The 12323-nt window shown below is 43.5% G+C and overlaps 1 protein-coding gene across 2 annotated transcripts in view; it reads left to right on the top strand.

Moving 5' to 3' along the window:
• phf6 (PHD finger protein 6) overlaps nucleotides 1-11447 on the top strand; it is a 33695-nt gene extending 22248 nt beyond the window's left edge. For both annotated transcript variants that reach the window (XM_060927815.1, XM_060927816.1), the window contains exons 9-11: nucleotides 4941-5074; nucleotides 10583-10731; nucleotides 10837-11447. In XM_060927815.1, the coding sequence (XP_060783798.1) occupies nucleotides 4941-5074; nucleotides 10583-10715 (267 nt within the window). In that variant the 3' untranslated portion in view covers nucleotides 10716-10731; nucleotides 10837-11447. The remainder of the gene's footprint in view (nucleotides 1-4940; nucleotides 5075-10582; nucleotides 10732-10836) is intronic.
• Nucleotides 11448-12323: the final 876 nt, after the last annotated feature.

Genomic DNA, 12323 nt, shown 5'->3' with positions numbered 1-12323 from the left:
CTATCCCAGCTGACCACGGGCGAAAGGCGGGGTACACCCTGGACAAGTCGCCAGGTCATCACAGGGCTTGGCTAGAGATAATGAGATGAGATATTAGTGCAGAAGTGCTGATAAACACCAAAAAACACATGAAACTACATGTCAGTTAACATACAGAGGCTATAATTTCCAGCTATGGGAGAATGCCCCCTTTTTTTTTTTTTCTTTTTTTTCTTTTTTTTTAATATAAATATTAGAGCTTCAGCTTGGGGTTGTATACCGTGTCTACTGTTTTCAGGTCTGTTGCACATCAATTTCCTGTTTACCAACTGAATATATTTACTAAACCTATAGGGTGGATTTTGATGCTATTTCAAGAAGCAGAATGCTGTTTCAAAATGACAGTTTACCAGGATGCTATTTGAAATCCCTGGGGGGGGGACTGCTCTTTACTTGTTTCAGGGTTAATTATTTGTTGAAGTCGGCATTCATAATAAGTTTCCTATTCCTTCGATTGCTTGCATTCTGATAAGAGAGAGTGAGGGGATACGTAAATGAGCAGTAGCTCACAGTTGGTCTTGTTTATTTTTAAGGCTACAGTGTTAATGGTGGTTATAAAGTCATTAAATGTGCAAAATACTCAGTCCCTAAGCAAAATGATCACATTAGGTTATACAGTTAGGTCCATAAATATTTGGACAGAGACAACATTTTTCTAATTTTGGTTCTGTACATTACCACAATGAATTTTGAACAAACCAATTCAGATGCAGTTGAAGTTCAGACTTTCAGCTTTAATTCAGTGGGTTGAACAAAATGATTGCATAAAAATGTGAGCAACTAAAGCATTTTTTAAGCACAATCCCTTCATCTCAGGGGCTCAAAAGTAATTGGACAAATTAAATAATTGTAAGTAAAATGTTCATTTCTAATACTTGGTTGAAAACCCTTTGTTGGCAATGACTGCCTGAAGTCTTGAACTCATGGACATCACCTGACGCTGTGTTTCCTCCTTTTTAACGCTCTGCCAGGCCTTTACTGCAGCGGTTTTCAGTTGCTGTCTGTTTGTGGGCCTTTCTGTCTGAAGTTTAGTCTTTAACAAGTGAAATGCATGCTCAATTGGGTTGAGATCAGGTGACTAACTTGGCCATTCAAGAATATTCCACTTCTTTGCTTTAATAAACTCCTGGGTTGCTTTGGCTTTGTTTTGGGTCATTGTCCATATGTATTATGAAACGCCGACCAATCAGTTTGGCTGGATTTGAGCACAGTATGTCTCTGAATACCTCGGAATTCATCCGGCTGCTTCTGTCCTGTCTCACATCAATAAACACTAGTGACCCAGTGCCACTGGCAGCCATGCATGCCCAAGCCATCACGCTGCCTCCGCCGTGTTTTACAGATGATGTGGTATGCTTTGGATCATGAGCTGTACCATGCCTTTGCCATACTTTTTTTTTTTTTTTTTTTTTTTCCATCATTCTGGTAGAGGTTGATCTTGGTTTCATCTGTCCAAAGAATGTTCTTCTAGAACTGTGCTGGCTTTTTAGATGTCTTTTAGCAAAGTCCAATCTAACCTTTTTATTCTTGAGGCTTATGAGTGGCTTGCACCGTGCAGTGAACCCTCTGCATTTACTTTCATGCGGTCTTCTTTTTATGGTAGATTTGGATATTGATACGCCTACTTCCTGGAGAGTGTTGTTTACTTGGTTGGCTGTTGTGAAGGAGTTTCTCTTCACCATGGAAATTATTCTGCAATCATCCACCACTGTTGTCTTTTTGCATTGATGAGTTCACCAGTGCTTTTTTTTTTTTTTTTTCTCAGGATGTACCAAACTGTAGATTTTGCCACTCCTAATATTGTAGCAATTTCTCGGATGGTTTTTTTTTTTCTGTTTTCGCAGCTTAAGGATGGCTTGTTTCACCTGCATGGAGAGCTCCTTTGACCGCATGTTTTCTTCACAGCAAAATCTTCCAAATGCAAGCACCACACCTCAAATCAACTCTAGGCCTTTTATCTGCTTAATTGAGAATGACATAACGAAGGAATTGCCCACACCTGCCCATGAAATAGCCTTTGAGTCAATTGTCCAATTACTTTTGGTCCCTTTAAAAACAGGGTGGCATATGTTAAGGAGCTGAAACTCCTAAACCCTTCATCCAGTTTTAATGTGGATACCCTCAAATGAAAGCTGAAAGTCTGGACTTTCTGTCCATGTCCATTTATATAACTATAACTTGAATATGTTTCAGTAAACAGGTAAAAAAAGAAAATTTGTCAGTGTCCAAATATATGTGGACCAAACTGTATGTTGTGTATTTAAGTTTTATTTTGTCAGGAGTTAACATTGAGAGGTTACAGGAGTGTGAGCTCCCATTAGATCATACTTAGCTTTTTTAAATGGATTACATTGGGTTTGTCCAATAGACATCTAATATCCTTTTATACCAGCTATGCATTAACATTTCATGGAAGGTGTCGTCTCTCCCCCCCCCCCCCCACCCCCCCACCCCCCCACAATTTGTAAACCTTCTCGTTATCAGGATAAATGGTGTCTACAGTGGTGCTTGAAAGTTTTTGAACCCTTTATAGTTTTCTGTATAATGACCTGTAAGTACACAAGTCATTTTAGCAAACAATGGTTAAAGAAGAATAAAACTTGTGTTTTGGAATTGCCTGACCTTAAGCCAGTAGCAATGTTGGGCGAGCAGTTCATATGAGGAAACCCACTAACATCCCAGAGTTGAAGCTGTTCTGTACAAAGGAATGGGATAAAATTCCTCCAGGTTGATGTGCAGGACTGGGCCACAGTTACCAGAAATGTTTAGTTGCAGTTATTGCTGCATAAGAGGGTCATAACTGACACTGAAATCAAAGGTTCATGTACTTTTGCCACTCACTGGTATGTAATATTGGATCATTTTCCTTCATAAATAAACAGCCAAGTATAATATTTCCTCATTTAGTTTAATTGGGTTCTCTTTATCTGCTTTTAGGACTTGTATGAAAATCTGGTGTTGTGGGTTTCTTTTTTTTTTTTTTTAAATGTACTACCCCAATTCCAAAAAAGCTGGGACACTGTAAAACTGTGAAGAATTGCGAGTCATGGAAACCCTATATTTCACTGAAAATAGTACAAAGACAACATATCAAATGTTGAAACTGAGAAATTTTATTGTTTTTTGAAAAATTTGTTCATTTTGAATTTGTCAGCAACACGTTTCAAAAAAGTTGGGACAGGGCAACAAAAGACTAAAGTTGTGTAATGCTAAAAAAAACCCCCAAAACCCTAATTTGGTTAATTGGCAACAGGTCAGTAACATGATTGGGTATAAAAAGAGCATCCCAGAAAGGCAGAGTCTCTCACAAGTAAAGATGGGGAGGGGTTGACTGCTCTGTGAAAGACTGCGTGGGCAAACAGTGCAACAATTTAAGAATAACGTTCCTCAATGTAAAATTGCAAAGAATTTGGGGATCACATCATTTATGGTACATAATATCATTTAAGATTCAGAGAATCTGGAGAAATCTCTGTATGCAAGAGACAAGGCTGAAAACTGACACTGGATGCCTGTGATCTTCAGCCCCTCAGGAGACACTGTTAAAAGCAGACACGTGTCTAGTGGAAATCACTGTATAGGCTCAGGAACACTTCAGATAACCATTGTGTGTGAAAACAGTTCATTACTGCATCCACAAATGCAAGTTAAAACCAGATATAAACAATATCCAGAAACACCGCCACCTTCTCTGGACTCGAGCTCTTTTACGATGGACTGAAGCGAAGTGGAAAATTGTCCCAAGGTCTGATGAATCAAAAGTAGAAATTCTTTTTAGAAATCATGGACACCACGTCCTCCGGGCTAAAGAGGAGAGGGACCATCCGGCTTATCAGTGTGCAGTTCAAAAGCCAGCATCTGTGATGGTCTGAGGGTGCATTAGTGCAAATGATATGGGTAGCTTATACATCTGGGAAGGCATCATTAATGCTGAATGATATAAACATATTTCAGAGCAATATGATGCAATCCAGACAATCTTTTTCAGGGAAGGCCTTCCTTCTTTCAGCAAGACGATGCCAAACTGCTTTCTGCACATATTAAAACTGCATGGCTCCGTAGTAAGAGTCCAGGTGCTAAACTGGCCTGCCTGCAGTCCAGACCGGTCTCTTATTTAAAACATTTGGTGCATTATGAAGAGCAAATTATGACAAAGGAGACCCCGAACTGTTGAGCAACTGAAATTGTATATCAGGCAAGAATGGGACAACATATTTTTTTTCTTTCAGAACTACAGCAATATTGGTCCTCCTCAGTTCCCAAACATTTAGTGTTGTTAAAAGTGACACAGTAGTAAACATGCCCCTGTCCCAACTTTTTTGAAACATGTTGCTGACATCAAATTCAAAATGAGCATATATTTAAACAAAAAAAAAAATTTCTCAATTCTAACATTTGATATGTTGTCTTTGTACTATTTTCAATGAAATACAGGTTTTCCATGATTTGCAAATTTGTGCTCTGTTTTTATTTCCAGTTCACACAGCATCCCAACTTTTTTGGAATTAGGGTTTTGTGTATATAATACACACACACAAACACACACACACAATATATTAAAAAAAATGGTCATTTATGCAACAAGTTTAATTTGTGTGGTGCTTTCCACTAACCCAAGGACCGTTTTACAGATTTTGGTACTAGCAAAACAGACCCAGATCACCCCAAAGACATAACAGATAGGAGAGACGGAAAAGGAAAACAACATGACAATGAACAGGTGTATAAAGACAGCAGACTAGCTGTATGGCACTACTTTAAAAAAAAAAAAAAAAGTAAATGCAGAAATATAGCACTGCAAAAACTTTCAAGCACCACTGTACATAAGGTACTTGCATGTTGCTAATGACACACTGAGCATTTTAATTTATGACAATGCAAATGTGTTTTTTGGGTTTTAGAAATGCACCCTGTGTGGTCAGCTCGGCGCTACCATTGGATGTGAGATAAAAGCGTGTGTGAAAACCTACCACTACCACTGCGGCCTGCAAGACAAGGCCAAATACATAGAGAACATGGCCAGAGGCATTTACAAGTAAATAATTCTTTTGTTTCCATTCATTGAGCTGAAGGGTTACAAAAATAAGCCTGACTAATCCAAATGAGCCTTATCATAAATGTTCATAGTGCCTCAAACATGTACATGTAGTAGCAGCCATAAATATTTGCACATTGACAGTTATTGTCTAAAAAATGTTCTGCTGTCTTGAGTATATTGGAGTTGATTGGGTGAATAAGCATTACAGCACTTTTTGTATGCGGTCCCACCTTTTTAAGGGAGTCCAAAAGTAATTGGACAAAGTAGCCCAATCCTAAATTTATCTATTATTTATTCATTTATTTATAAATAAAATACTTGAGTGCAGATCCTTTGTAGTCAATTACTTCAAGTTTGGAACTTGAATACATCACCAGATGCTGGGTTTCTTCCCTGGTGATGCTGTGCCAGGCTTTTACTGCATCTGTTTTCAGTTTCTGCTTGTTCTTAGGGCAATTGAAATGCATTCTCAATTGGATTCAGGTTGGGTGATTTTGACGTGACCATTTGAAGAACATTCGACATTGCCTTCAAGAAGTCTTGAGTTGCTTTTGAAATACTTTGGGTCGTTGTCGATCTGCACTGTGAAGTGCTGTCCGATGAGTTTAAGTATTTGAGTAAATCTGAATATACAAGTGAAGGGGTTTCTTCTGTCATCCACCACATTTTGTTTTCTGTGGTGGTCTGAGCCTTTATGTTCCTGAGCTAACCAGTGCTTGCTTTTATTTTTAAGAATGTACCAAATGATTGCTTTGGCCATACCTGATGGTTGGTGGGGTGTGGCGTGGTGTCATCCCCTGCCTAATGCTGGCCTGTTTTCACTGTTGGTGACAGCTGTTTGGACTTCATATTGAATGTTAATTGCAACAGATTCCAACTGTAAAGCCACACTTTAAATCAACTGTAGATCTTTTATCAGCTTACTTGTAAAGTCCAGTGCACATGGGTGATTTTTTTTTTTTTTCTTCTGTCACTTGGTTGTGCAACTTTTTGACGCAAGTGGAAAATTGGGACGGTGAATTATTTACTTGTTTATTGTTCCTTGTAACAGATCGCAGGTATCAAACATGCTTGATATTCTGTGACGAAAAAATTGCCAGTTGCTGACTTGTTTTTTACGTAGAGATAGCGCCATGTGTGCGTGTCTTTGCGATAACGAAATGATCACCTCCAAAGGCTAAGCCAATCTCTGCCTGTAGTCATGTGACTTGTATCCCCTTCCCCAAATCGCCCACTGGTCGCAGATAACGCATGCACACAGCTACCCAAGAGGGGAAACTTGTGTCCAAAAATTGCAATACACTTGCGACAAGAAGTCGCCCGTGTGCTCTGGGCTTAACCTCCTAAGGCCCAAGCTGTTGTTTTTTTTTACATGCATTTTTTATTTCTCTTTGCTATTTGGGCTTATTAGAACCTGATTAGAATAAAAACTAAGCATCATCTTTTGATAAGATGTACTTTTAGAGAAAAAGTATGTCCACGTATGTGGATTCTTGTTCCGAATTTCTAAAAAGTGCTGTCCACGCATGTGACCGCTAAGCCCTAGGACGGGGGTCTTCAATCCTATCCACAAAGGGCCAGTGTGGCTGCAGGCTTTCATTCCAACCAAGCAGGAGCTACACCTGATTTCACTTGTTTAATCATTTCACCCTCGTCTCCAGTCAACAATCAAGTGAGCCTCCAATTTGGCTGTAATGAAAGCCTGCAGCTACACCGGCCCTTTGCAGATAGGATTGAAGACCCCTGCCCTAGGAGGTTAAGTGAAATAATGAGAGAACACACCTGGCCATGGAACAGCTGAGCAGTCAATTGTCTAGTGACCCTTGGGACCTTTTTTAAAATGGAGGGGGCCCTCAAGTTAAAGCTCAGTCTGCACTTTGAGCTTATTCATTATCCATCCATCTATCTTCGACCGCTTATCTGGATCCGGGTCACAGGGGTAGCAGCCTGAGCAGCCCAGACTTCCCTCTCCCCGGCCACCTCCACCAGCTCTTCCGGGGGAATACCGAGGTGTTCCCAGGCCAGCCGAGAGATGTAATCTCTCCAGCGTGTCCCGGGTCTGCCCCGGGGTCTCCTCCCAGTGGGGCATGTCTAGAAAACCTCCCTTGGGAGGCATCCAGGAGGCATCCTAATAAGGTGCCCAAACCACCTCAACTGACTCCTTTCGATGTGGAGGAGCAGTGGTTCTACTTGGAGTCTCTCCCGAGTGACCAAGCTTCTCACCCTGTCTCCTAAGGAAAAGCCTAGCAACCCAGTGGGGGGAAAAAAAACTCATTTCTACCACTTGTATCCGTGATCTCATTCTTATGGTCACTACCCATAGCTCGTGACCATAGGTGAGAGTGGGAACGTGGATGGATTAGTAAATTTGAGAGCTTTGCCTTTTGGCTCTGCTCTCTTCACCACAACAGACCGGTTTAGCGTCCGCATCACTGCTGACGCTGCCCTGATCTGTCTGTCCTGCTCCCCTTTACCCTCACTCATGAACAAAACCCCAAGATACTTAAACTCCTCCACTTTAGGTAGCAACTCCCCCCTGACCTGGAGTAGGCACTCCACCCATTTCTGGCTGAACACCATGGACTTGGAGGTGCTGATCCTCATCCCAGCCGCTTCACACTCTGCTGCAAACCGTCCCAGCTCATGCTGTAAGTGATTGATTGATTGATTGATTGATTGATTGATTGATTGAAGCCAACAGGACCACATCTGCAAAAAGCAGAGACATGATCCTGCTGCCACCAAACCAGACACCCTCTGCTCCTTGGCTGCACCTAGAAATTCTGTCCATAAAAGTTATGAACAGAACTGGTGACAAAGGGCAGCCCTGGCAGAGTCTCACGTGCACCGGGAACAAGTCTGACTTACTGCCAGCAATGCGAACCAAACTCCTGCTCCGGTCATGCAGGGTCCGAATGGCCTGCAGTAATGGGCCCTGAACTCCATGCTCCCAAAGCACCCCCCTCCACCCCACCCCCCACCCCCCCACACACAGGGCACCACGAGGGACACAGTCGTAAGCCTTCTTCAGGTTCACAAAATGCATGTAGACTGGTTGGGCAAACTCCCATGCATCCTCCAGTACCCTTGCAAGGGTAAAGAGCTGGTCCAGTGTTCCACGACCAGGACGAAAACCGCATTGTTCCTCCTGAATCCGAGGTTCGACTATCGACTGGACTTTCTTCTCCAGCACCCCGGCATACGTTTTCCCAGGGAGACTGAAGTGATTTCCCCCCCCCCCCCCCCCCCCCCAATAGTTGGAACACACTCTCCGGTCCCCCTTTTTAAAAAGGGGGGCCGCCAATCCAGAGGCACTGTCCCCAACCTCCATGCAATGTTGAGATGTGTCAGCCAAGACAGCCCAACAACATCCAGTGCCTTCAGGAACTCAGGACGAATCTCATCCACCCCTGGAGCCCGGCCACCAAGAAGCTTGTTTGTTTGTTTGTTTGTTTGTTTGTTTGTTTGTTTTGTTAAATAAAACCACCTCCGCAACCTCAGCCCCTGTGATGGGCGAGTCCTCCCAAGCACCGTCAGACTCTGTCCTCCTTGGACAACATGGTGGGATTGAGGAGATCCTCAAAGTGTTCCTTCCACTGTCGGATGATGTCCCCAGTTGAGGTCAACAGCACACCATCCTCGCTGTAAACAGTAGGGACCGAGCACTGCTTCCCTTTCCTGAACCACTGGACGATTTGCCAGAATCTCTTCGAGGCCAACCAAAAGTCACTTTCCCTAACCTCACCAAACTCCTCCCACACCTGAGTTTTTGCTTCAGTGACCACCAGAGCCACATTCCACTTGGCCAGTCGGTATCTGTCGGCTGCCTCTGGAGATTCACAGGCTAACCAAGCCCGATAGGACTCTTTCAGCTTGACGGCTCTTCTCACCATAGGTGTCCACCACCGGGTTCGGGGATTACTGCCACGATAGGCACCAACAACCTTGCAGCTGCAGCTCTGCATGGCCGCCTCAGCAATGGAGGTGCGGAACATGGTCCACTCCCCTGGTATGCAGTTGAAGCTCTGGCAGTTGAAGATCCAACAGACGGGAGCCTCCGACAGACATTTCCAGCATACCCTCGCTACACGTTTGGGCCTATCAGGTCCATCCAGCCTTCTTCCCCCGCCATCTGATCCAGCTCGCCACCAGGTGGTGATCAGTTAACAGCTCTGCTCCTCTCCTCTTCACCCGAGTGTCTGAGACATACAGTCGTAGATCAGATGAAACAACTACAAAGTCAATCGTCGATCTACGGCCTAGGGTGTCCTCGTGCCACGTGCACTTGTGGACACCCTTGTGCTCAAACATGGTGTTCGTTATGGCCAAACCGTGCATGGCACAGAAGTCCAACAACTGAACACCACTCTGGTTCAGATCAGGCAGGCTGTTCCTCTCAATCACACCCCTCCAGGTCTCCCCATCCTTGTCCACATAAGTGTTGAAGTCCCCCACTAAAACCGATGGAGTCCCCTCATGGTGCACTGTCTAGCACCCCACTCAAAGGCTCCCAGAAGGCTGGGTACTCTGAACTACCATTTGCGCTTATGCGCCAAATGAGTCAGAGACCATTCCCTGACCCGAAGGCGCAGGGAAACAACCCTCTCGTTCACTGGGGAGAACTTCAGTGTTGGTGTGCCGAACTTGGGGGCTACCAATAGCCCCACCCCTGCCTGGTGCCGCTCACCCTTGGCAACTCCAGCATAGAAGAGAGCCCAACCCCTTTCCAGAAAATTGGTTCCATAGCTCAGGCTCTGTGTTGAGGTGAGCCCAACTATATCTAGTCAGTACCGCTCAACCTCATGCACAAGCTTGGGCTCCTTTCCCACCAGAGAGGTGAGATTCCATGTCCCAAAAGCCAATTTTGTCTGCCGGGGATCAGTACACCAGGGCCTCTGCCTTTTGGCTGCCACCCGATCCACAGTGCACCAGACCCTTATGGCACCACCTGCGGATGGTGGGTCCACAGCAGAGTGGTTCTGTGTTGCTCACCAGGCGTTTGCTGACGAGCCCCTCCCTCAGGCCTGGTTCCAGGATGGGGCCCCGGTATCCCTGGTCTGGGTGAGGGTACTCTGATATCCTGTTTTTCTTCTCATAAGGGTCATTCTGAACCGCTCTTTGTCTGACCTCTCATCTAGGTCCGGTTTGCCTTGGGAGACCCTACCGGGGCAAATGCCCTGATAACATGGCTCCTAGAATCCCTGAGGCACGTTAAGGTGGCAATTCACTAATGAATAATTCATTCATTATTTACTTTCAAATCCAGTATACTGTTTGAAAAAGCTGTTATTTTGTAATTGTCAATGTCCAAATATTTCTGGATTTAACTGTACATTTTAACATGGGCCACCAGAGTTTAATGGAAATGTGCTATGCTTTTACAAACTGTTGAAGTTATCTTTACAAATGTCTTGACTCTGCAAATATCAGTTTTGTCAGAATTCAGTAATGAATGCGTCCACTGATGTAGGACATTTAAATGATTTTGCATATTTCTACAAATAGACTGTATTGCAAGAATCACAGTGGAAATGAGGAGCGGGATGAAGAGGATGAAGAAAGGGAGAGCCGCAGTAGAGAGAGGGCTGCCAATAACAGTGGCGGAAGCCCTCCTCCATCTCAAGTGAATGGCAACTAGTTGAGGTTCTGGAAATGTAAGGTTCCTTTTCTTTTCATACTGAAAGCTTGTATTTCATGACATGGCTACTATTTTTGTAACTCTTGGAGGTATGCTGTATAATCATGTTTGTCTTTTACAGATGGCAGTTGGAGGTGTTGGAGAAAGAACAAAATATTTTTTTATTGTGCTCAATTAGAACCTAGGGGCCAGCTCATATATTGACAGTTTCAGTTTTTCTCTAATTGCCAGAAACCTCATCATTAATGACAGGGCCATACATTTTCTCTGCCTTTTTTTTTTCTCCCCCCCAATATTTCAAGGATATCATGAATGAGACTGGCGCGTGCAGATAAGCCCCCCCAAGAGACTGCAAAGTTAAGACACAGAATAATCAAAGTTCCATTTTTAAAGAGGTTGTGCTTAAAGAAAATGATGAAAACTGAAGGTTTCATGACTGGACCAACGGAAGCCCTTTTTCTGCCCAGTTTCTTTCTTAACGAACTGCTCTTTGGACTGGACCCATTCTTTTGAGACTGCCTTCTGGTTGTTTTTACACTCTCTTCCAAATCATGAGCCTATCCCTCTAATTTTCTGTCAATGAACTGACATTATCTTTACCTTTTTATTTCTCTTGTATCATGTATTATATTTTACTACTGTATTATAATCATGTATTGTTGAATATCTGTGACTTTCTTTATAGTCTTGAGTCAGGATTAAAGATCATTGGCTAGCATGCACTTTTCTTTACACTGTCTTGTGTAGTAGTCCTTCTGTCATGCATTTTGGAAAATTACATCACTGAAGATACACCTAACTCTTGGAAGTATGAATGATCACCTGACCTGAGTCCAAGAATGCCTTCACCTTAGAGGACACTTTGGACACACTGCCAAAGAAGGACAGGTATCAATGGTGTATCAGACTATTATGGAGTTTATAGTTATTGCAGTACACAAAATATGAAATAACCCATGCTATGATTTAGCTGGTTTAATTAGCCTGTTAAGGGGTTGTGGTTTACACTTCATAAATGTAAATCAGTTTAATGGATATGCTTGAGCACTTTGCATACTTAAGATGTGTTTGAGTGTATTACATAGTTCTTAATATAAGGTTGTAGTAACCCTTCATGTACAACACGCATGCATATGAATATCTCATCTCATTATCTCTAGCCGCTTTATCCTTCTACAGGGTCGCAGGCAAGCTGGAGCCTATCCCAGCTGACTACGGGCGAAAGGCGGGGTACACCCTGGACAAGTCGCCAGGTCATCACAGGGCTGACACATAGACACAGACAACCATTCACATTCACACCTACAGTCAATTTAGAGTCACCAGTTAACCTAACCTGCATGTCTTTGGACTGTGGGGGAAACCGGAGCACCCGGAGGAAACCCACGCGGACACGGGGAGAACATGCAAACTCCACACAGAAAGGCCCTCGCCGGCCCCGGGGCTCGAACCCAGGACCTTCTTGCTGTGAGGCGACAGCGCTAACCACTACACCACCGTGCCGCCCGCATATGAATATGGTGCCTTAAATCAAACATGATTTGATTAAGCTTCCTTTCCAAAGGGACAACTTTTAGTATTCATATTTTGCCTTGTAGGAGTCTTGCA

The sequence above is a fragment of the Neoarius graeffei genome, chromosome 8 (assembly GCF_027579695.1).
Source record: "Neoarius graeffei isolate fNeoGra1 chromosome 8, fNeoGra1.pri, whole genome shotgun sequence".
Classification (NCBI taxonomy): domain Eukaryota; kingdom Metazoa; phylum Chordata; class Actinopteri; order Siluriformes; family Ariidae; genus Neoarius; species Neoarius graeffei.
The sequence above is the reverse complement of the archived record's forward strand: the minus strand, read 5'-3'. Positions and strand labels throughout refer to the sequence as shown.